The sequence below is a fragment of the Callospermophilus lateralis genome, chromosome 11 (genome assembly GCF_048772815.1).
Source record: "Callospermophilus lateralis isolate mCalLat2 chromosome 11, mCalLat2.hap1, whole genome shotgun sequence".
Taxonomy (NCBI): domain Eukaryota; kingdom Metazoa; phylum Chordata; class Mammalia; order Rodentia; family Sciuridae; genus Callospermophilus; species Callospermophilus lateralis.
Genome location: NC_135315.1, coordinates 26,128,527 through 26,154,344, shown reverse-complemented (window position 1 = coordinate 26,154,344; position 25,818 = coordinate 26,128,527). Strand labels below are relative to the sequence as shown.

Below are 25,818 nucleotides of genomic sequence, written 5' to 3'. Positions count from 1 at the left end.
TTGCATGTCTAAATATGTCTCTCACCTTCCTACTTTGATGTTCAGCTATATTGCAAACCTTAATAAAAATGTATATTCACTCAGAACCCTAAGGGTGTTTCTGTTACAGTGTTCAAGATTCCTGTGTTGCTACTGACAAGTCTTAGGCCATTCTGATTCATAATTCTATGACCTACACACACATCCATCCTTGATGTTCTAAAATATGATATAACTCAACAGAAATCTTTCCATTCATTGCGAAGTCAGGTTGAATAACTATGCAATCTAAAGACTGATATCACTACGTACTGCAAATTTTTTTTCTTACATATCTGATAATTTCCTCCCATGTCTGTATTCTCTGTATGGAACTACTAATCCAGTATTAGTGTTACTGGACCAATCTAATTTATCTTAAAAACGTTAATCTTTTACTGATCTATTGCCCAACATTTCAGCCGATTTTCTTAATTTTATTTTTAAATCTTTCTAGTGATTTTTACTTCAGATTTCCTCAGTTCTAATTTCTAACAGCTCTAATTTTTCAAAGGTTCCTGTGTATACTGTTCTGTTCTTTCTGATAAGTGTGTAATACTAAAGACTTTGCTGAGCATGATGGCACACACCTGTGATCCCAACTAATCAGGAGGCTGAAGCAGGAGGATCCCAAGTTCAAAACCAGCCTGAGCAACATAACAAGACCCTGTCTCAAAAAAAAAAAAAAAAAAAAAAAGTGTTGGGAGATATAGCTCAGTGGTAGAGTGCTGTTTGCCTAATATGCAATGAGACCCTGGGTTCAATTCCTCATTATAGTCAATCAATCAATCTTTTGAAACAGTATTTTTCTAATTTCAAACAGTTTCCCCATTACCTAATTCCACTAAGAATCCCACCCTGCTATTGGTTCTGTCAGTCTCTCATGTTGAAGACTTTCTTCAAGTACCTGGCTGGTGTTCCTTGGCAACAACTGATTTTTAAAAGGTTTTTCCAAAATCTGTCTAGAAGCTGGTAATGGATAGGCAATTTGTCACTAAGGGCTTTTTACCAAAGAAAAATCAGGTAATGAGATTTTCTTTTAGGAGATCCCCCAAGGGTCAGTATTCAAAGACATCACATCTCTGAAACTGCACTGTCTCTGGAGAAGAATTCTCTTCTGTTCAGTAAAAAAAAAAAAAAAAAAAAAAAAATCTAGCTTTATTCTTCTGCAAAGAGAGAAGAATAAGACCCCACTATTAAGAATACAGACTCAGGAGGCTAAGGTAGGAAAATCACAAGTTTGAGGCCAGCCTCAGCAACTTAATGAGACTCTGTCTCCAAATGAAAAATAAAAAGGGCTGGGGATGCGGCTCAATGGTTTAATCGCCAGTACAAAAAAATAAAATAAAATAAAATGGTTTGAGATGTGGTTCAGTGATAAGCACCCAAGTTCAAACCTCAGTACTAAAAAAGAATACAGTCTCATTTAATATCTACTGTAGTCTCATTTATCACTCATCACTGTCCTGTTCTATCTAGAATTTCAAGATCTAGATTCTTCCAGCCCCAATATGTTCCTAACACACAAAAGCAAAGATGTTGATTAATTAACTTTTCTTTTAAGGATCTAGAATATTAATTATGTACCATACTTGAAATAATTGACTTTTGTCAACTAACAAAAATTTTTGCATTTTGTAGTTCAGATGAACTAATCTCTCTAGTCCAATGCAGAATGTAACCCTTTATCCTCCTGGGGCACTGGGGTGAGAGAGGTAAAGTCAACAGATGCACATGACCACCTAAACTAATGGCTCTCCACCAAGAGCAATTTGTCCTCTCAGGAAACATTTGGCAATGTATAAAAACAATTCTGGCTGTCACAGCTGGAGAGTGCTACTGACATATAAAGGGTATAGGACAGGTATGTTGCTAAATATCCTACAATGCATGGGACAGCTCCCAAAAACTGGCTCAAAAATTTTATAATGTCACAGATGAAAAACCCTTAACTTACACTTATCGCTCAATTTTAGCCCCATGACTCAGTCCTCCCTTCTGTGGTAACCATACCCTGAACCTGCCTAGGGGTAGGCTGTACTCACGCACTTCCACTTAGTACTCTCTTCTATAGGCTTTTAGGGATAGAAGTTTCTCTGCTCTGTTAATATTTGCTATCTTCTATAAATGTGCTGACATCTCTAATGTTATCTCTTTTCACTGTCATTGTTTTTTTTTTAATTTTCATTTTAGTAGAATTTTAGAAGGGAACAGAAATAGACATTATGTTTAAGTAAGCCATCTCCCTGCCACACCCTGTAGTAGGGATGTGGCACTCTATAATGGAGACACACACCCAGCCCATTTTTAAAATTTTGAGACAGGGTCTCACTAATTGCCTGGATTAGCCTCAAAATTTATGTCCTCCTGCCTTGGCCTCCTTGGTAGCTAGGATTTAAAGGCTTGTGCCACTCTATCCAGCTAAGTCATATATAATCACATAGGCGTTTATGAACATATTCAAAAATTTAGCCAAGTAAGCAATTACTTATCAGTAATTTTCAAGAATTACAAAGAAAGTATTTATAAAATCATACATTTGATAAAAGTTACACTGAAAATTAACTTACCAAGATCAGAACGGGTATTTGTGAATAACTCCGCAGGACAAAAACCACAGAGATAGTATTTACAAACCTAATGGGGAAAAAACCAAAGGCACTTAACTATTTAAAATTGCTTAGTTTTAAAATTATATTACAGATGGGTACCAAACAATATTTTCTCATTTCTTCATATGTCATTCATCTTTTAAGACTAATTTAATTTGTTAAACTATTAGTTTAAATAGTTATTTTCATACTTCTAAATTTCTTTTTTTTTTTTAAAGAAAGAGTGAGAGAGAGGAAGAGAGAGAGAGAATTTTAATATTTATTTTTAGTATTTGGCGGACACAACATCTTTGTTTGTATGTGGTGCTGAGGATCGAACCCGGGCCGCACCCATGCCAGGCGAGCACGCTACACTTGAGACACATCCCCAGCCCATACTTCTAAATTTCAATGAAAGAAAAAATGTTCAGGAATGACAGAATTATCAGTATTTTCCACTTTGAATCATTGACTCCAGGGCCCCCAAAAACAAGTACATGAAAGACAAGCTAGAATAAAGAAAAAAAATTTCAATAAAACCTTACTGTTTTTAATCATTCTAACTTTTTGGTAATTGTACATACTTATTGGGTAGTACAGTGTGACATTTCAATACACATATAACATGTAAAAATCTCACTCTACCTTTCTTTTTTGTATGGGAGATGGAACCCAGGATGCTTTAAGTGACATTCCCAGACTTTTAAATTTTAAGACAGGGATCTTTCTAAATTGCTGAGGGTGGGCATTAGAGCAGATTATGCTAAGTGAAGTTAGCCAATCCCTAAAAAACAAATGTCTTCTCTGATATAAGGGGGGTAACTCAAAATGGGAAAGGGAGGAAGAGCATGAGAAGAAGATTACCACTAAATAGGGAAGAGAGGTGGGAGGGAAAAGGAGGGAATTGCACGGAAGATGGAAGGAGACCCTCATCGTTATACAGAATACATGTATGTTGTGAGGAGAAAAGGGAAAAAAAGCAGTGTGTCACATTAGATTGGGTACAGAGGAGTGATGGGAAGGGAGGGGAGGGGAGGGGAAGGGGGGACAGGAAGGGCAACAGAATAAAATAGACATCATTATTGCTGTATGTATATATGTGACTGTATGACCAATGCGATTCTGCAACCTGTACAATCAGAAAAGTGAGAAATGATACCCCATTTGATTCAAATGTATGAAATGTCAAGATCATTGTGCTGTCATGTGTAAATAATAAAAATAAATAAATAAATAAATAAATAAAATTGCTGAGGGTGGTCTGGAACTTGCAATCTTCTTGCCTCAGCCTCCCAACTCACTGAAATTACAGGTATACACCTTCATGCCTGGCTACCTAAATCAGATTAGGATTTGGGAATTATGTCTAAATGAGAGAGAACTCTCATTTAAAGCAATATGGGGGCTAGGGTTGTGGCTCAGTGGTAGAGCGCTTGCCTAGCACTTAAGAGGCATTGGGTTTGATTTTCAGCACCCTATATAAATGAATAAAAAATAAAGATCTATCAACAACTTTTAAAAAAAAATTTTAAAAAGCAATTTGGCTCCATCTTTTTGCTTAGAAGATCCTCTAATTTTCTATAAAATACATTAGAGGCCAGGCATGGTGGCACACGTCTATAATCCCAGTGACTTTGGAGGTTGAGGCAGGAGGATCACCAAGTATTAGGGCAGCCTCAGCAACTTAGTAAGGCCCTAAGCAATTAGTGAGACCCTGTCTCAAAATAATAAAAAAAGGCTGGGGATGTGGCTCAGTGGTAAAGCACACCTGGGTTTAATCCCTAGTAACAACAACAACAAAAATGTATTAGACATTTTTACACATATCAACCCCCACTAAATTATTCTTGGTGGGTTCTTATATTATGGGGAAAACTATTAACATGAAACCAACTTTAAATTCTCTCATTGGTATTTCTAACTTTCATAATTTTGTAACATTGCACACAAACCACTTAATCAAAATTCCAGAATATCACCTTTCCTTCACATAAAACTTGTTACTAGGTGGGTTATCAATGAACTATGACATGTGAAAGAAAAGGTGGTGTTAAATTTAAGCTTGAAGGGCTGGGAACTTAGCTCAGGAGCAGAATGCTTGCCTAGCATGCATAAAGCCCTGAGTTTAGTCCTTGGCTGGAGGGAAGAGGAGGGGTGTTCGAGGAAAAAAATTAAACTTGACTGCTTAACTGAGAGTGGGACATAGTTCAGCGATATTCAGTGATGAGGCACTAGTCTAGCATGCATAAGGCCCTGGGTTTAATTCCTTCCTGGTGCCACAAAAACAAACTGGAGTGAGTTATCTGTGAACACTGAGGACTGAGTGCTAAATCTGAAACAGATTTTTTTTTTTTTTACATTCATTCACAGCAGTGTGGTTCCATAATCTATGTTCAGAAGAATTAAATCCATAAACACATCAAAAGATTGATATGTCATGTTTAAACAATGGATATACTTTTATACCGATATTATACTGGTATTGTGTGTGGGGGGGTGTATGTATGTATGTATGTATTTCTAAGGACTGAACCCATTGCCTCACGCATGTTAGGCAAGCATATCGGCACTGAGCCACATACCCAGCCCAAGCCTCACGTCTTAACATCTGTGTACAACTATTAATACCAGGGGTGGTAGCAACATGCAATCTCAGCTACTTGGGAGCCTCAGGCAGGAAAATCTTAAATTCAAGACCAGCCTGGGGCAAGCTGGTGAGGTAGCACATTTCCTGGGTTCAATCTCCAATCCTAAAAAACCAAACACACACACATACAAAAAACAAAACAAAACAAAAAAAAACATAGGTGGAGTTCCTGCCTCACAGGTGCAAGGTCCCTTGGGTTCAAACCCCAGTATTATAATAAATGAATAGAAAACTAAGTAGAAAAATTTTTAAAAATTAAATAGTATATGTTTGTTACACTAAGATGAAGGGGAATATTCGCCTGCTTTACTGGTTAATTTTCAAAGTGTCTTTAATTGCTATGTAGACCAAATAAGACAGGACTGTCAGCCAACCAGTAACTACCTAGTTGAATCCAATTATTCCATTTGGAAGTAAGAAGCAGAGATCAACCACAGGACCTGCCCTGAAGGCATCAGCTACTTAGAAATCCTGACTAGACTCCCGTTGTCCCAGTCTGGTTCCACATGCTCTTTCCATTCTTCAACTCTCCTTAAGATATTGCTTTACCATTCAATGGTACATCAATATTATTCATTACTCTATCCAATAAAATCTCCCCAGGAATTGGAGATATTTTAACTAAAAATATTTTACAATTAATACTCCTGCAAGCTCTTTAAGTACAAACTAATTCGCTTAGTTTTTTATCCAGCAAGTCTTTATTAATGTCTATCATGGACCCAGCAACCTGATAACCGAAGGTAGGAGGCATAAGGACAGACCATAGATGGGACACAAATAACACACAAATTTTTTTGGTACCAGGGATTGAACCCAGGGACACTTAACCACTGAGCCATTATCGACGGCCCTTTTTTCTTATATTAGTCTCACTAACTTGCTTAAGGCCTCTCTAAAGCTAAGGTCTTGAACTTGCTGCGATCCTCTGGTCTCAGCCTACAAAATTACAGGCGTGTACAACACCAGATGCCTGGATCTTAACACAAATTCTGATTGATCCTCTTCATAAATGTAAGGCAACACCAGTGACCTGAAAAGTTCCATCTCATCAACACAGTTTTAACTAATAGTTAAGAGAAGGCAGAAATACAACCAATCTTGGAAACTGACTAGAAAATTTTAATGGCAACATTTTGTCATTTAAACAAAGTAAAAGTGTTTTTTAAAAAATTAAAACAGTATCTGAAAAGGTTGCAGAAGCCTACAACCTGTAATCTCAGGTTCTTGGGAACTTGAAATAGAAAGATTGCAAATTAAAGGCCAGCTTCAGCACCTTAAGTGCCTTAGTTAGACCCTGTCTCTAAATAAAATATACAATGATCTGGAGATGTAGCTCAGTGATACAGCACTTCTGAGTTCAATCTCTAGTAATGCAAAATGACAGAGTATCTGGCATTACAAAGATAAGAAAATGATAGTCCAGTCAGGTAAGGAAGCAGAGCTGTCCCAGCAACTAAGAAGGCTGAGGCAAGAAGACTGCCAGTCTTGGCAACTTAGTGAGGCCCAAGGAAACTTGGAGAGACCCTGTCCAAAATAAAAATTGAAAAAAGAGTCTAGGGCTGGGGTTGTAGCTCAGTGGTAGAGCACTTGCCTAGCATGTATGAGACCCTGGGTTCGATCCTCAGCACCACATAAAGATAAATAAAGGTATTGTGTTCATCTACAACTAAAATAAAAAGAGTTTCAAACAATATCAGAGAGCTGTGGGGACAGCATCCACCAAAATATAAAATGTGCATTTCTAACTTAGTCATTATCTTTCTAGAAACTTATCCTACAGTAGCTCATATACATGCATACATAGTAAAACATAGTAGAATGTTCACTGCAGCTTGATTGGTAATGCCAAAATATTAGACATTATCTACCCAACAGGAAACAAATAGTTCAAGTTAGATTCCTATGTGCCAACAACACTGTCCAAATTATTAGGGAAAGCCTGGAAGTATACATAATATTTTTTAAGCTATTATGGGTGAAAAATTGGCAACGGGGAGAGGATAAAAATATACTTCACTGTTTCCTTTTTTTTTGTTGGGGGGGGTGTAATGGGTATCAAACCCAAGGGCACTCTAGCATTGAGCTACATCCCCCCCATCCCCAGCCCTTTTATTTTTTGATTTTGAAACAGGGTCTGGCTGTTCCTCTAATTTGCAATCCTCCTAAGCCAACCTCTGTAGCAGCTAGGATTATTAGGAATGTGTCACTGTGCTGAGCACTATTTACTATCTTCTTTGTTATGTTTGAATACAGTAAGCACATATATTTTTGTAAAAACTCATAAGGAAAACATAAAAATAATTAAGTAAGCTGGGTGCTGGGTACAGCACACACTTAGCAACTCTAGAGGGTGAGGCAAAAGAACCCCAAGTTCCAGACCAGTCTAGGCAGCTTAGCCAGACCAGGTTTCCAAAAAATAATAAGAGCTAGGGGTGTAGCTTAGTGGTAGAACGCCCCTTGGTTCATTTATAATACCAAAAAAAAAGGTGAAAATGATTCCTTAATACATTCATAGAATCAACCTAATAAATCAGTCTCCCAACACCACCCCCAGTACTGGAAATTGAACCCAGGGGCACTCTAATAACCGAGCTACATCACCACCTTTTTTATTTTATTTTTGAGACAGGGTCTTTGAGTTGCCCAGGCTGGACTTGAACCTGCAATCCTCCTACCTCAGCCTTCTGAGCAGATGGGATCATAGACCTGTGCAACTGGCCATGGAATCAATATTTAAATGAAAGAACATCATTTAACATAAGAATGTTTTGGGAGGTTTAAGTATAAATATTAACTGGGAAAATACTGGCTAAGACTTATACCTAAACAAAAGAGTCCTTTTCTCAATCTCCCCCTCAGTATTTACTTCAAACTAAGGTTTCATTAATTAATCCCACATCACTTTCTTCTAATCACCAAAGTATACTAAGAACATCTTAATGATTGTTGTCTTTCAGTACCTACTTGAATTCAACAGTAAGCAACATATATTCTCCCTTGAGCTAATCAAATATTTAACGCTATTGGCATTATTCTTGTTAAACTGCTTTCCCAAAATCAATTGGAAAAAAACATCAGTTGCTGGGTTTGGACACCTCTAATCTCTCAGTAACCTGAGAAGTTCAGGCAGGAGAATCAAAAGTTTGAGGCCAGCCTGGGCTTAACTTAGCAAGATCTTGTCCAAAATAAAAAATAAAATGACCTGACTGGAGTTGTACCTCAGCGGTAGAGAGCTTGCCTCATACGTGTGAGGCACTTGGGTTCGATTCCTAGAATCACATATAAATTCATATAAATAAGCAAATAAAATAAAGGTCTATAAACAACTAAAAACTATTTAAAAAAAAAAAATGACCTGGGGATATATGGTTAAGTGGTAAAGTGTCTCTTCATTCAAACCCCAGCACCTCCAGCCAAAATTGCTTGACATCAGTGCTGTTTCAAACCCTAATAACCAGGTCATCTATGTTACATACCAATAAATGCTTCAAACAATTAAATCATATGTAAATGTCCTTACAGACATCTTCAAATTTAGGTCTTTCAAATTCTGTGGGAAGCCTCAAAGAACTTCTTTCGGTATTTTAAGTACTAGTGACTTTAGATAGGTATGAATCCATCAAATATCAAGTTCCAACCTCCCCATGGGCTCTACCCTTCCTCAAGTTTAATTTTTAAAATAATAAAGATGATGAATTTATTCAACATCTAAATACTGGGAAAATAATTCATGTTGGCAACAATCAAATCTGATATTTGTAACAGGGACCTTAATTTAAAAAATTTTAAGCGACTGTGCTTGATGGTACTCATAATCCCGGAGACATGAGATTGAGGCAAGAGTATCTCAAGTTCAAGGCCAGCTTCAGCAACCGAGAGACCTTGTCTCAAAATAAAAAAAAAATAAGGGTTGGGGCTGTAGCTTAGTGGTAATATGCCCCTGGGTTCAATCCCTAGTACCCCAAATAAAGAAACAAATTCTAAGTAGCCAACCTTAATTACTATATATTTTAGGACAGTTACAAAGCATTATTGTAATCCTCAACTGTTATGTTTAATTTAAAATAAACAGAAATTTTACTGGTAAAATAAAAATGAACACCTTTTACCTGTAGCCTTTCATTTACCATTAATGAATGATTTAATTCTGACAACAACTCTTTAGAAGCAGGTATTTTCTTTATAGCTAAAGGAGTTGAAGGTCCCCCCCCACAAAAGAAGCACCAGCTGGGGGCGGTGGTGCATGTCTCTAATTCCAGTGGCTGGGGAGGTTGAGACAGGAGAATCGTGAGTTCAAAACCAGCCTCAGCATTGGTGAGGCACTTAGCATTCAGTGAGACCCTGTCTCTAAATACAAAATAGGGCTGGGATGTGGCTCAGTGGGTGACTGCCCCTGAGTTTAATCCCCAGTTACCTGCCCCCCTTCAAAAAGAAACACCAAAGAGAAGGTTTTAATAAATGAATCTGTGACAAGTTCCCAATGGCATGTAGTTTTGTTTCTGCTATACCATGATCATGCTTTGTAGCTATTTATTTTCAGGTTTTTTTACATATTACTTTGTAGTCATGGTTCACTCTCTCCTTATTGCCTGAGAAATTTTGGTTAAAATTTCAATTTTCTACAGCAGCTAGACAGTAAACATCTCTTGTTGCTTAGAAGCATTGCTTCCCAAAGTAAAAGTTCAAACTTTTAACAAGGCTTATATAAAAAATCATTGAAAACCAGATTTGTGCTGTGAATAGCAGCGAAAGCCTGTAATACTAGCAACTCCAGAGGCCGAGACAGGAGGATCACAAGTTGAAGATTAGCCTCAGCAACTTAGTAAGGCCCTAAGCAAGTTAGTGAGACCCTGTCACAAAATAAACAAAAAGGGCTGGATAGGGTCAATGGTTAAGCAACTCTGGGGTTCAATTCCTGGTACAAAAACAAAACAAAGGCTGGGGATATAGAGTGCTTGCCTTGCATGCACACCTCCCTCAGTTCAATCCCCAGCACCAAAAAAAAAACTAAAACCCACCATTCATAGATTCCTGTCTGAATCCATACTTACCCAGCCAACTAAAATAGAGGCTCCAGTTATCTGCATTATCCATAATTACCCAAATTCACTGACCTTCCTCATCCCTTTCTTGAGGCTATTAACATCTGCCTTCTTTCTCACTCGATCAGGCTAATTCCCACTAATCCTTCTGGTCCTGGTGTACAAGATTCACTAAATGTAGAGAGGCCCCTCCTGAGTATTCACCAGAGTCTGTGTTTCCTGCGGGCTTTCTTTTCCCTATTCTGGTACTTACTACTATCATTATTTTGCCATGTAGGGAATCAAAACCAAAGCCTCACTAAAATGCTCTACCAATTAGCTACACCCCCAGCCACACACTGGGATACTGATATGAATGCATATTTACTCCTTCATATCTATGGCCACACTAATGGCTTTCTAGGGTGAAGTGCTGTATTTATACTAGTCTATTATCTACCCTAAGAGTAATACATTTTTTTGTTGAATGAACAAATATAGAAATTTCCACAATTCAAGTTGCTTTCAGTATTTGTGTGGAAATCAAGACTAGTGATGAGCTACATAGAAAAAAAAAACATTTTTCCTAAAGCCACAAAACAAATACTATGGAAATATTTTAATACTTTCCTTTCAATACTAGTATTGTGGTTTTTTCTCACACATATACTTTTTTTTTTTTGGTACCAGGAATTGAACTCAGAGGCACTCAATCACTGAGCCACATCCCTTGCCTTTTTTTTTTTTTTTGAGACAGGGTCTCACTGAGTTGCTTAGTGCCTGGCCATTGCTGAGGCTGGCTTTAAACTTTTGATTGTCCTGCCTCGTGCCTCCCAGGCATGCGCCACCACACCCAGCCAAAGATCTTAATATTTTTAAAAGTCCTTATGTTTTAGAAATAGACATAGGTTGAAGTGACAGAATTGCTTCAAAATAATGGAGGGCATCAAATATATAGAGGAAATAATTTAGCCATGTATTGATTGATATTGTTAAACTGGTTCAAAGTACATGGAGAATTCATTACAATATTCTCTCTGATTCTCCATTTCTTAGGGGTGAAAAGTAATCAACAGTTATGTAACACATGAACTACTAGCAAGCTCAGAAGTACCTACCATGTACTATAGAATAAGGCATTACCTACATTTCTAACAGAACATTCTGATGATTCTCTGAATCAAAATTATCTAGTAAAATGCTTATAGTAGATGTCATACACTGTAATTACTTATTTTGTACTTCCAAGTATCCCTCCCAAATTCTGAACCCCTTTTTAAGATGAACTAGGAAAAAAAGGGTCACAAGTGAAAATGAGAAGTTTTCTAAGCTTTTCAGTGTTAACAGTATCTGATAACATTTCAAGATTTTTTGGGATAGCAAGTAACTGGGGGTTGAACCCAGGGAAGCTCTACCACCTCTATCATTGAGCTACATACATCCTCTGCCCTTTTAATTTCTTTCTTTCTTTCTATCTATCTATCTTTTTTTTTTAAGTGGTGCTGGGGATTGAACCCAAGGCCTTGTGCATGTGAGGCAAACAGTTTGCCAACTGAGCTATATCCCCAGTCCCCTTAATTTCATTTTTAATTTTGAGTCAGCATCTTACTAAATAAATTGCCCAGGCTGGCCAGAACTTGCAATCTTTCTGCTTCAGCCTCCTGAGTAGCCAGGATTCCGGCACATACTACTGCACCCAGTCAGAGATCTTAGGAAAAAAACATTTTTAGTTCAATTACCTTCATATATTACTAAACCTTCACTGAAGATAGATTATGCTTGAAATTGATAAGTGACAAAGAAAATCTCATTTCAGGTATGATTAGAATCAGAGATAAGTCAGTAAAGTAATTTCACTTTCAGGTTAAGATTTAGAATGTAAAAACCTCAATCCCTATAAAATCTCTGTTAGTATATTACATACAAACTACTAAAAGCTACCAACAAGACTGTCCCTTTCCCCTGTTCTGGGGATTGAACCCAGGGCACTGTACCAATGAGCTAGATCCCCATGCCTTTTTTTTTCTTTTGAGACAGTCTCACTAAATTGCCCAAGTTAGTTTCAAACTTTCTATCCTCCTGCCTTAGCCTCCTAGTCATCAGGATTACAGGTGTGCACCAATGCACCTGGTTTCCACACCAGACTTTAAATGCTTTCTTTGACAAATACTGAAATTCTTTCCACGTGGAACCTAAGTGAAAGTTGCTCATTCTAGACAGTCAAAATCATGTTTTCTTCATTACTGTGGTCATTTGGGAATACTAACCATAGCAGAGACAAATTGCTTAATGCAAAAATACCAATAAGAAGTTGGGCACAGTGATGCACACTTGTAATCCCAGTGAGGGATCCCAGCTGAGGCAGGAAAATGGAAAGTTGGAGACCATCCTCAGCAACTCAGAAAGACCTTGTCCCCCATCTCAAAATAACAAGTAAAATGCTGGGTGCAATGACGCATGCTTGTAATTTGCAGGGCCTCAGGAGGCTGAGGCATGAAGATCACAAGTTCAAAGCCAGCCTCAGAAACTCAGCAAGGCTTTGAACAACTTAGGGAGTACCTATCTCAAAATAAAAAATAAAAAGGGCTGGGGATGTTATCTCAGAGTTTGGGTCCCTGTGTTCATCCCAAGTACCAAATAAATAAAATAGAATAAAATCTAATTGTACACATCTTCCCCTCAGTCCTACACAATCAACTCTCTGGGAGCTGAGGGACAGAAATCTGCATTTAAAATGAATTACACAGGCCAGTCAAATACAACAGTCTATGAACTAGATTATATATTAATTTTGTTGTACTGGGGATCGAACCCAGTGGTGCTCTACCATTGAGCTATATCCTCAGTTACCTCCGCTCCTATTTTTTGGAGACAGGGTCTCAGTCACTGAGGCAGGCCTGGAACTTGAAATTCTCCTGCCTGCTTCAACCTCCTGAGCTGTCAGGGTTCTAGGGACTACTAGTTTTTTTTTTCTTTGTGCAGTGCTGAGGATGGAACCCAGTGCCCTGGGAATGCTAGGCAATCTCTCTACTACTGACACACATCCCTGGCCCTTATAGGGATTACTTTTAAAAGTAAAGTTTCCATGTTGACTGTTAAGCGTCACAGCAAATGAACTTTTAATATACTGTTGCTTCCTTCTTTTGGCATTTATTTAACTCTAGGATCCCACCCAACTGAAGTATCTTTTCCCATCTAGTGCAAGTGTGGCAAAGAAAATTTCTCAGATAGAATAGAAATGCAAAAATATTCTAAAACATGAAGCTACAGTGATGGTGAATCCTTTATGGCACATGGTTTGTCCATGGTTCCAAAACTAACATTAACAGCCAGCAGCATAAGAATATGTAAATGACCCTGAAGTGAAATTAAGCACTTCCCTTGGTTGATTATACACTACAATAATTCCACTATTTAGAAAAGGCCATGTGCTTTTGTGCTTGGTTGTCACCACCACCCTTTTCCCTACAGACACGAATCTGAAATGCAAGTGACTGACTTGAATTCTTAAATCTAGAATAAATTGCAACCTGTCATTAAAGGCGTGAAGTTAAAATCAATGAAAGACACTAAAACTGAGAAGCAGATTATTGCTGAGATGACATAAAACCTAAATCGCTGTTCTTAAGTCTCACCATTGCAAAGTCATAAACTACCACTTGAAAATTTCTTCACAACATGCATTCAAAACTGAAAATAGAAAGATAATGTTGGTCCAGTTCATGAGTAATGTAATCAAAAACACCTTTTTCCTATTTAAATATGTAAATGCCCTTTTTGTATCCCAGCTGAATCATTAATATTCTTTTTTTCTACCCTTTGTAAAATTTAGACTGAAAAGCTGAGTTAGGGCTGGGGATGTGGTAGAGGGCCTGCCTTGAAGGCAGGAGGCCCTGGGTTCAATACTTGGCACAGCAAATAAAAAGGTTCAGTTAGGTGGTTAAAATTTTTTTTGAGCAAGGTGTAGTGCCCACACCTGTAATCCCAATGACTTGGGAGGTTGTAGGCAGGATTGCTAAATTCAAGACCAGTCTAGGTAACTTAGCAAGCCCTAAGCAACTTAGCAATACCCTGTCTCGATATAAAAAAAAGCTAGGGATTGGCTCAGTGGTTAAGTGTCCCTCAGTACCAAATCAATCCCAGGTACCAAAAATGTAAAAATAAATAAAGAAAAATTTAAGGGGCTGGGGATGCAGCTCCATAGTAGAGTTCTTGCCTCCCATACTCAAGGCCCTGAATTCATTGGGGGAGGGATCAGGTAGTTATTTATTTTTAAGTGAAAGTTACTTCACTGTGACAAAGAGGAGTAAATAGACTCAAATAACAAAAAGTTACTCTTATACACCTATGGGACAAGAGGGGAGGAGACCATATGTTTAAAAAAAAAAAAATCTGCAGGATTCAGTCCCATAGAAATCAATGACAAATGCAGGAATCCCAAATCTTACAGGATGAGTTCTATTAAGAACAATTTCAGACAAATACACCTTTTTAAAAAGTTATAAGGACTCATCCAACACCAACTTGTTTTCTTGCGCCGCAAAAGGGAAATTTTATTTAAAAAAAAGCAAGCGGCTGGGGCTGTAGCTCAGTGGCAGAGTGCTTGCCTAGCATGTGAGGCACTGGGTTCAATCTTTAGCACCACATAAAAAATAAATAAAATAAAGTCGTGCTGTCCATCTAACTACAAAAAACAAATAAATATATGTTTTTTAAAAAAGAAACTAATTTTCTTTAAAAGTCTGTTAGAGAGAGGAGCAGGAGTGTGGATCATGAACTGAAATCGATTTCCATGCATGCATGTATGAGTTTGCAGGGATGAACCGAACTACTATGGGTAACTATAAAATTCTAATTAAAAAATAATAATAATAAAAACAATAAAAAGTCCATTTGTTTAACTGTTTCCTTATATCTTGACAGCAACTGCGGGGGCGGGGGGAGGGGACGGGGCTCGGGGAACCACTGAGTCAAATGCCCAAACCTTTTAATTTTTGAGACAGAGTCTCGCTAAACTGCTGAGGCTGATCCTCCTGCCTCAGTCTCCTCAGCCTCTGGGATTATGGGCGTGCGCCACCGCGCCGGGCTAGATAACAAACTGCTTTAAAGTTACTAGGGTTGGTTATCATCACGAAGTAAAATTAAGTTCTACCTGTATTCTTCACATATCTAAAATAAAAGTTACATTGCATGTTCAAAACTAGATCAAAGCACATGACAGCACTCGCAGGGAGCCAGTGGAAAGTGGAAACAACGACAAAGATCATATTTGACAAGAGACCCTGGATAAGACTCAAGCCTCACCCGTGAACCTGGGGTTATCCCGTCTACCCTCACTCACAGGGATAAGAGGATCGAATGAGTGGTAGGATAAAGAAAAAGCCCTGACAACCGCGTACCGGAGAGATTTCACAGGAACTGCTACCCAACAATATTTGTAAATCATCAAGGCAAACCCTACCAAGTTATTACCGCCTTTGAAATTCTACTTTCTACTTTCCCAAAGAAGCTTCGAAATTGAACCATTCATAAACAAGACACTGCCAGAATTTTTTTTTTTTTTGCTACTATTCTTGGTCTGAAATCTCAGCCAAATACGACGCTGAACCCACATAACGGAAGAATCTGCTCTTCTCCCGATTTCATGAGGTGAACGCTCGAACCCTCTGGACGTAATAAAATGCGCCCTTCCTTTCCCGCGTTTCCCCGCCTCATCAAGGTGCTGTTCAACCTTGCCAATGGCTGTCCCGGACTTCCTCGAGAGTAAAACAACAACAAATCACCCCCTTGCCGGGGGCCGGGCGCCGGGCGCAACCTTCCCTCCCGAACCACCCTCTCGGCGCCCAGGGCCACCGAGTCAGACGCGCTACCCGACTTGCGGCCCAGGTCCCAAATCGCGCCGCAGCCCCTGCCCAGGCCCGCGCCGCTCCCCTCCCCCACGGCCCGGGCACAGGCCCAAGACCCGCGGGACTTACGCTCTCGTGGTCCCACCGCACGTTGCTGCGCTTCTCGTCCGGGGCGAGGTTTCGGTCCCGGCCCATTAACTCATCCAACAATTGCGCGGCCGAAATCATGGTGCTTCCTTCGGGCGGCTGCTCCCACCAGCCCGGGCACCCACCAAGGAAAACACCGGCGACACGGTCGCCAGCCCCTTCGGCCCGCTCTCAGGCCGAACAGCCTCCTCCACAGAGGAGCCGATCACACAAAATGGCCGCCGCGCGGGCGCCTTCCCAGCGTGCCGTGCGCCCGCGGGACACGCCCAGGCCCGGCGGCCAGGGAGGCGCGACTTCCGCGGTGCGGGGGCCAGCCCCGCGAGCTCAGTCCGGACTCCGCCCCTGCCTTCGGGCTGCGCCTAGCCGCCGACTGCCCGCGCGCTGGGCCTTCCCGGGCTTTTTCACAGTGAGGAACTCTGGCCTGCTTCTGGAAGCGTGGACACCGCCCCGAAATGGAGAAGAAGGAGTGTTTTCCTTTGTCCACGTGGTGCCCATGGTGCCATCTTTCAGCGAGGGAAGCCCTCCGATTTCTTGTTCCATTCTCCTAGTCCTAGTGCTCCCTGCTTCCTCTGCCTGGCTTGTCCCGATTTCTCCTGATTCATAAAGTGGGAAATCAAGGGACAAAGACGTGTAGAGTATGACGTTCAGTCGTGACACCTGTCTGGAATTTTTTTAATGTGGACTCAGCCGGGTGGCCGGTGGCGCAGGCCTGTAAACCCCCAGCCCTTCCCGGGGCTGGAGCCAGAGGATCGCAAGCTCAAGGCCAGCTTCAATTTCGAGGCTTCTTTAGGAAACCTAACTCTGTCTCAGAATTTTGACAATAGGCTCAGTGTGGTGCTTAGCCTAGCATGTGGGAGGCCCTGGGTTCAAACTCTGGGATTGCCCAAAACAAAAATTATTTTGACTCATTTGTTCAACAGATGAGTATTTAGCATGGACCAGGCACTGTACTTGAAGCTAAACTCAAAACCTTTCAGACACAATCCCTGCTTCAGCGGACATTGTGCAATACTGAGGGAGAGAATTCCTGAAAGAATGGACACAAAGCTACCAATATATTGGGATAATAGGCGGCGGTGGTGTAGCTCAGTAGTAGAGCACTTGCCTAGCATTCACAAGGTCCTATGTTTGATCCTAGCACTACAAGAAGAAGAAAAAAATTGGGTCAGTACTCCAGCACAGTTAAGGATATGGATTTTCTTTTTTCTTTCTTTTTTTTTTTTTTTTTTTTGGTATTGAGGATTGAACCTGGGTACTCAACCACTGATCTACATCCCCAACCCTTCTTAATTTTTGAGACAGGGTCTTGCTAAATTGCTAAAGGTCTTACTAAATTGCTGAGGCTGGCCTCAAACTTGCAATCTTCTGCCTCAGCCTCCCAAATCACAGGGATTACAGGCATGGGCCATTGTTGAGGGCCATAGCGGAGTTGGGATGACACATGGCATTTTGCCAGAAGGGAGTGGTTGAGAGGTGATGCCAGCAGCCATTGAGATGATAATGGTTAAGTTAAGCTGTGTATTCAGTTGTATATAGACCTTTGCTCTCCGGCCATAGGGCGGCTCTTGCTGCCTCCGGCACCTGCTACTTTGGAGTTCCCGTGGAGTCCTCTTGTGGGGTTCCAAGAGAGTTGGCAGGGAGCCCAGTGGAGAGCTGAGAGAGTTCCCGGAAAGTGTGCGTGGAGTGCTGGTGGAGTTCGGGCAATAAAGTTTCCTGTTTGAACATACAAGTGCTTTGTGGCAGCTCGGTTATTTGTGCCCAGCCAGACTGCGGCAGGCCATGACACCAGACTCTTCCTCCTTTTCATTGGCTTATTCCAAACATTAAAAGTCTAATTCTGCATCTAAAAAGCCTTTTTAGGTGGATATGGTGAGCTGGGCACTGTTTCGCTTGCCTGTAATTCCAGCAGCTCCATAGGCTGAGGCAGGAGGATCACAATTCCAAAGCCAGCCTCAGCAATTTAGTGAGGCCCTCAAGAAGTTGGAGAGACCATGTCTCTAAACAAAATACCAAAAAGGGCTGAGGATAAAGCTCAGTGGTTAAATGCCCCTAGGTTCAATTCCTCGTACAAAAAAGGGGAGTGGGGAGCATGGTGGCACGCACCTCTAATCCCAGCTATTTGCTACTCAGGAGGTTAAGGAAGGAGGATCACAGTTTGAGGAAAGCCTGGGCAATTTAATGAGACCTGTCTCAAAATAAGAAATAAAAAAGGACCAGTAATGTAGTTTAGTGGTAGAGTGTCATGGGGTTCAATCCCCAGTTCTGTGAGGGAAAGGAAAAAAAAAAAGCCTTTGAGTCTCAGGAAATGATACCGTTTTACTTTTTTTTTGGAGGGGGCGGGTACTGGAACTGAATCACAGTCTTACATCCTCCCACTTTTAATTTTTTGACACCAAAATAAAAAGTTTTGTTAAATTCTCAGGCTGGCCTTGAACTTGACATCCTCCTGCCTCAGCCTCCTAAGTAGCTGGGATTACAGGTGTGTGCCATTACTTCCCATCCTGTTTTCCTTCTTAGAATTTCCAATACCATTTTACTTTTTCATTTCCCCTCTATTTCAACATATTCCACTGGCTCCCAACCACAGTGTTCAATAGACACTCCTTAGGCTTCTCCTACAGACCTGCAAGTAGTTTTCTACAATGTTAATCACTTTTATCTTCTTGAAACACTTCCTTTTCTGCTTCCTTGTCTAGTAAACTCCAGATTTTCCTTTTATCTCTGTAGCTTCATCATAGGATCCTTTGCAAGTTCCTTCTCTACCTTCTGCACCTCTCAAATGTTTGGCACTCTCAGGCCACTGAATGAGTCCTCATAATCAGGACATCAGGTTTAGCTATGTTTTCAATAATGATGAATATTGTTTCATAAAATGAGATGGTTTTAGTATATTCTAATCTCTCTCTCTGAGTTCTTTTCTGCCCACTTTGCTTGGCTCTTTATCACCTTTCAGAGTTTTTTTTGTTGTTGTTTGTTTGTTTGTTTGTTTTTGGAAGGGTGTTATGGGGGTTGATCCTGGGGAGTTTTTTTTTTTTTTTTTCTTTTTTGGGGCTATGGGGGTTAAACCTGGGGTGCTTTACCATTGAACTACATTCCCAGTCCTATTTATTTATTGAGACAGGGTCTTACTGAGTTGCTGAGGCTGGCCTAGAATTTGCCGTCCTTCTGCCTAAGACTCCTGAGTTGCTGGGATTACAGTTATGTGATTCACCCCACCCCCCTATTATCCCAATTATATTGGTATCTTTGTGTGTATTCTTTTAGGGATTCTCTCCCTCACTAATGCACAATGTCCGCTGAAGCAGGGATTGGGTCTGAATGGTTCTGAGTTTGGCTTCAAGCACAGTGCCTTTGCCCCACCCCTTTGATGTTCATTAAGGTCACTGTACTATAGTTAATGTAGGCTGTGCATTATAGTCTAGTCTTTCATTTTTCTTCTTTTTCTTTTTTTTTTTTTTTGAGAGAGAGAGAGAATTTTAATATTTATTTTTTTTAGTTATTGGCGGACACAACATCTTTGTTTATATGTGATGCTGAGGACTGAACCCAGGCCACACGCATGCCAGGCGAACACACTACCACTTGAGCCACATCCCCAGCCCCTTTCATTTTTCTTCTTTAAAGAGATTTTATTTTTTTTACAATAGTTTAAGATTTACAGAAAAAAAGTGAAGACAGGGGCTGGGGATATAGCTCAGTTGGTAGAGTGTTTGCCTTGCATGCCCAAGACCCTGAGTTTGATGGAAGGAAGGAAGGAAGGAAGGAAGGAAGGAAGGAAGGAAGGAAGGGAGGGAGGGAGGGTTGCCATATGCCCCACATCCAGTTTCCCCCATTTATTAACATCTTTAAATGTTTTATCTGTGGTTGAACTGCTTTTATTTTCACTTGATTTTTATTTGTATATATTTATTTGCGTTCAACCCTTTTTATTTTTTATTTTGGAATAGTATCACTAAATTGCCAAGGCTAATCTGTAGATCTTTCAATTCTGTCTCAACCTCCTGAGTAGCTGGGATTACAGGTAGGTACCACCATACCCAGCTAAAAAATTTTAATCTAATGTTCTCATTTAGAACACAAAGTTAATTGGTACATGTGTTCTGTGCTGGGAACTAGGGTACTAGTTGGGATTACAAACAGATGTATAAAACCTGGTTCTCACTGGGCATGGTGGAACTCATCTTTAATCCCAGTGACTAGGGAAGCAGAGGCAGGAAGATCATGAGTTTAAAGCCAGCCTCAGCAGTTTAGCAAGGCTCTAAGCAATTTAGCGAGACGTTGGCTCTAAATAAAATATTAAAAGAGGCTGGAGATGTGGCTCAGAGGTTTAGCACCTCTGGATTCAATCCCTAGTACCCTCCCCACCTGGAAAATAGTAAGACCTGGTTCTCAGGGAGTTCCTGACCTGTAGGAGACAAAATTGTAACAATAATGACAATTCAGCCTTGAAATAAGAATACCAAATACATTTGGATCATAAAGGCAAGACCTCCTGACCCAGTCACACTAGACAAATCTTATTCTACAACTCTCTTTTTGCTAGATTCTAAGCAGCACACTCCAGTGTGTATTACCACTGTAGAGAGCAAATTCCTTCTTCAATCCTTTATTAATTCACCCAGCTCCAGCATCACTTGTGTCCGAATCTCTGCTGGGCCTCAAGGATCCAAAGTAAATGTAATCATTATTAATAATAGATCACAATACCCAGACTATAGACAATTTTTATAGGTTATATGAGTTAATTGTTTCCTAATAATGGAATAGGCAACTTAATCGTATTAACCAGTGGTCTCCAGATCCCATTCCATATTTGCCATTGTTATTAACAAAAAATGTTGCTGGGTGTGATGGCACACACTTGGTTGGTTTTTTTTTTTTTTCCTTTTTTTTTTTTAGTACCAGGGATTGAACCCCAGGGAGAGTTTACCACTGAGCCGCATCCCCCACTGAGCTGCATCTCCAGCCCTTTTTTAAAAAAATATTTATTTTTTATTTGTAGTTGGACACAATACCTTTATTTTTAGGTGGTGCTAAGGATTGAACCCCAGGCCTCAAATGTACTAGGTGAGAGTGCTGTACTGCTGAGCCACAACCCCAGCCCTGTTTTATATTTTATTTAGAAACAGGGTCTCAGTTGCTTAGGGCCTCATTAAATTGCAGAGGCTGACTTTGAAATCATGATCTTCCTGCCTCAGCCTCCCAAACGACTGTGATCACAGGTGTGTGCCATCACATCCACCCAGTGGTACACACTTGTAATCCTAGTGACTAGGGAGGCTGAGGTGGGAGGATTCCAAGTTCAAGCCAGTCTGGGTAATTTAGGAGAACCTATCTCATGAGAATAAATAAAAGCCCAGGTGAGGTGGCACATAGCTGTAATCCAAGCAACTGGGGAGGCTGAGGCAGGAGGATTATGAGTTCAAAGCCAGCCTCAGCAAATCAGCAAGAGCCTAAGCAACCTAGTGAGACCCTGTCTCAAACCAAAAAGGACTGGGGATGTAGCTCAGTGGTAGTGTGGTCCTGGATTCAATCTCTAGGGCCACAAAAAAGAAAGAAAAGAAAACATTAAACGCTGAATTGTGTGCCACACCCCTGAGTTCATATGTCGTAGACCTCATTCAGTACTTCAGAATGTAACTATACTTGGAGATAGGGCCTTTGAAGAGGTGATCACATTGAAATGAGACCATTAGAGTGTCTGACTGGTATCCTTATAAGAGGAAAATTAGACACACAAAGACACACCAGGGATATGTTCGCACAGAGGGAAGGCCATGTGAGGACAAAGAAGGTGGCCTCCAGAACTTCAGAAAATAAATCTCTCTGTTGAAATCACCTAGCCTGTGGTATCTTCTTATGGAAGGTCCAATGACCCTTTTTTCTTTTTTTGGCAGTGCTGGGGACGAAACCCAGGACCTTGTGCATAAGCACTCTTGCCACTGAGCCACATCCCAAACCCTAGTGAACTGTTATTGAAAGGAAGACACAGTTAGTACTACAGGTCTTCTGACTGCTTCTTCCCAGCCTCTAGCATGGCCCCATGACTCTATCGTCCGTCTGTCGAGCTGCCTCAGCCATCTTTCTACATATCAATCTGATCATGCCTTTTCCCTGCTCAGAACCTTTCAGTGGTTCCCCATCAGCTCTATGGCCTGGATCTGACCTGCTTCTCCAACTTCATCTGCTCTGTTCCCCAAACACCTTTGTTTCTTTCTTTCTTTTTTTTTTTTTTAAGAGAGAGTGAGAGAGGAGACACAGAGAGAGAGAGAATTTTTTTAATATTTATTTTTTAGTTATCGGCGTACACAACATCTTTGTTTATAGGTGGTGCTGAGAATCGAACGTGGGCCACTCGCATGCCAGGCGAGCGGGCTATCACTTGAGCCACATCCCCAGCCCCAAACACCTTTGTTTCCATGTTACACCATTTATTGGTGCCAGTCTCCAAATGCTGTTTCCCCACCCCAATAACACACCTTCTACCTATCTTCCAGCTCACCACACAAGCCCCACCAGCTCCAGGAAGCCAATCTGGACGTGAATTCTCTATGTGCCACAGAGAACAGATCAGATCCTTCTTTGTGCCACCATTTTATCTTAAACATCCTTGCTCGCTCCTTCCTTCCTTCTTTCCTTCCTTCCTTCTTTCCTTCCTTCCTTCTGTCCTTTAATGTACTAAGAAGTGAGCCCAGAGGTGCTCTACCATTGAGTAACATACCCAGCCTTTTAATATTTTATTTTGAGAGGATCTTATTTAGTTGCTGAGGCTGGCCTTGAACTTGTGATCCTCCTGCTTCAGTCTCCCATGCCACTGGGATTGCAGGCATGCATGACTATGCCTGGCTCAGTTGTTTATAAATCACACAGGTTATGACATTTTGCTATAGGGTCTAAATGGACTAAGGCAGTCTGACCGCCACCCCTAACGCTCTACTGCAGCTTTCCCCTCGAGTTCACCAGTGATCTCCTTATGAGTAAACCCATTGTGTATTCTTCAGTCCTTTCTTTCTTGTTTTTCCTGCAGCATTTGACCCTGTGAGTTGCTTCATTATTGCCAATACCTCCTGTTCCTCTGATGTTCCTCCTGTGATTCAAGTTATTCCTCTTTAGGCTCATTTGAGAATTTTCCTTCTGTTCATCATTAAAACGTTGAGTGTTCTTCAGGGTTCAGTCTGACTACCTTCTCTCAGCACTTACCAACTCTCTTGGAGCTGTCTCTTCTGTTCCCATGACCTCTGCTGCCACCTTTTGCTGACAACTGCCAAATTCAAATCACCAAAGCAGCTCTCCTTTCTGAATGCAGTATGAGCACACAAAACACGTGAGTGTCCATACACACGACCTCTGCCTAGGCCATGCCACTTCTATAGTAAGTGCTATTGCATTCTTGTTTTCCCTTGTCCTGTCCCCAGCCACTAGGCTATGTGTTCTTTGAAATCAGGAATTCTGATGTGTTCACAGTGGCATCTTCAGTAACTAGAACAGTGCAGGGTGATACACCCAGTGAGTTAGGTAATTACCAGGAGACAAAGCAAAAATACAGATATATGGAACTAATAGATACCAGTAACATTCACTTATAACTATGATTATGGGTTTGTTTTTGTTTTGGGAATTTTTTGTGGTACTGGGATCAAGCCCAGGGCATAGCACAATCTAGGCAAGTACGCTGCCACTGAATTATATCCCCAGCACTGAAAGTTGCTTGTTTTTTCTTTTTCTTTTTTCTTTTTTTTTTGGTCCTGGGGATTTAACCCAGCATGCTTCATGTGAACTACATCCCCAGTCCCTTTTTTATTTTTTATTTTGAGCCAAGATCTCCACTAAGTTGTTGAGGCTGGTCCCCAACTTGCAATCCTCCTGCATCAACCTCCCCAGTCACTGGGATTACAGGTGTGTGCCACCATACCCAGCTCAGCCTTAGCAATTCAACAGAGACCCTCAGCAATTTAGCAATAATAGCCTGTTTCAAAATAAAAAATGAAAAGGACTAGGGATTTGGGAATATAAAACTTCTAAAAGAACTTATCGGGCTGGGTTTGTGGCTCAGTGTAGAGGCTTGCCTGGCACATGTGAGGCACCACATACAAATAAATAAATAAAATAAAGTTGCCCATCTACAACTAAAAAAACAAAGACCTCATAGGCTCAGCATAATGGCCCATGCCTGTAAGCCTAGAGACATGGGAGAGGCTGGGGCAGGAAGATCACAAATTCAAGGCTAGCCTCAGCAATTTAGGGAGACCCTGTTTCAAAGTAAGAAGGGTTAGGCTGGCTGTGGTCGTGCCTACCTGTAATTCCAGCAGCTTGGGAGGTTGAGCAGGATGATCAAAGGTTCAAAGCCAACCTCAGCAATTTAGCAGAGGCTGTGAGCAACGTACTGAGATCCTGTCTCAAAGAACTGAGGATGTAGCTCAGTGGTAGAGTGTCCCTGGGCTCAAACCCCAGTGCCTCCCTTCTCAAAAAGAAAGCACTCAGAGATTTTGGGGTATAGACACTATTAATTTTATTTTCTTGCAGTGCTGGGAATTGAACTCAGCCTCACACATACTAGGTAATGTTCTACTGTGATGGCAAAGCCAGACCTGGTTGTAAAATGAAATTATAAGAATCCAATGTCTGAGCCAGGCGCGGTGGAGCACACCTATAATCCCAGCAGTTTAGGAGGCTCTTGGGTTCAAAGCCAGACTCAGCAACAGTGAGGTGCTAAGCAACTCAGTGAGACCCTATCACTAAATAAAATACGAAATAGGGCTGGAGATGTGTCTCAGTGGTTGAGAGTCCCAGAGTTCAATCCCCAGTACCAAAAAGAAAGAAAGAAAGAAGACAAAAAACAAAAACAAAACCCCAATGCTAGAAAATAGGGTCAATTTCCCTCCACTTTCTCTGCCTTTCTTCAGGAAGCCTAATTATAACCATGAGTCTCTACCTTTTGGATTGTAAATAACAGCCCTAGGAGTCTGACTACTCCCTCTTGAAATGTAAACACCCCTGTACCAGGCTTTCTTTTCTTTTCTTTCTTTCTCTCTCTCTCTCTCTTTTTTTTTTTTTTTTGTTTTTTGTTTTTTGTTTTTGTGTGTGTGTGTTGCTGGGGATTGAACCTAGGGCCTTGGGTATTCAAGGGAAGCACTCTACCAACTGAACCATATCCCCAGCCCTTCTCTCTCTCTCTCTCTCTCTCTCTCTCTCTCACACACACACATTTATTTTTTAGTTATAGTTTATTTTTATGTGGTGCTGAGGATGGAATCCTTCCTTCCTTCCTTCCTTCCTTCCTTCCTGTACTGGGGATCTCAACCACTGAGCCACATCCCCAGTCCTATTTTCCTATTTTGTATTTTATTTAGAGACAGGGTCTCACTGAGTTGCTTAGCGCCTCGCCTTTGCTGAAGCTGGCTTTGAACTTGTGATTCTCCTGTCTCAATCTCCCAAGCCTCTGGGATCACAGGCATGGGCCACCGCACCCAGCCTGTGCCTGGCGTTCAAGGCTAGAATATTAAGTCTATGAAAAGAGCCGTTTCTTCTTATCTATTACTGTAAAT

At 40.8% G+C, this 25,818-nt stretch overlaps 1 protein-coding gene across 7 annotated transcripts in view; it reads right to left on the bottom strand.

Annotated features, from left to right (window-relative positions):
* The window catches only part of Luc7l3 (LUC7 like 3 pre-mRNA splicing factor), a 32,391-nt gene extending 15,889 nt beyond the window's left edge, over positions 1-16,502 (bottom strand). For 6 of the 7 annotated variants that reach the window (XM_076869421.2, XM_076869417.2, XM_076869419.2 and 3 more), the window contains exons 1-2: positions 16,256-16,502; positions 2,589-2,655 (exon numbers count right to left, since the gene is read on the bottom strand). In XM_076869421.2, the coding sequence (XP_076725536.1) occupies positions 2,589-2,655; positions 16,256-16,354 (166 nt within the window). In that variant the 5' untranslated portion in view covers positions 16,355-16,502. Of the gene's footprint in view, positions 1-608; positions 687-2,588; positions 2,656-16,255 lie in introns of those variants that run through there. The other variant, XM_076869422.2, reaches the window with a different exon arrangement.
* Between the last annotated feature and the right edge of the window lie 9,316 nt (positions 16,503-25,818).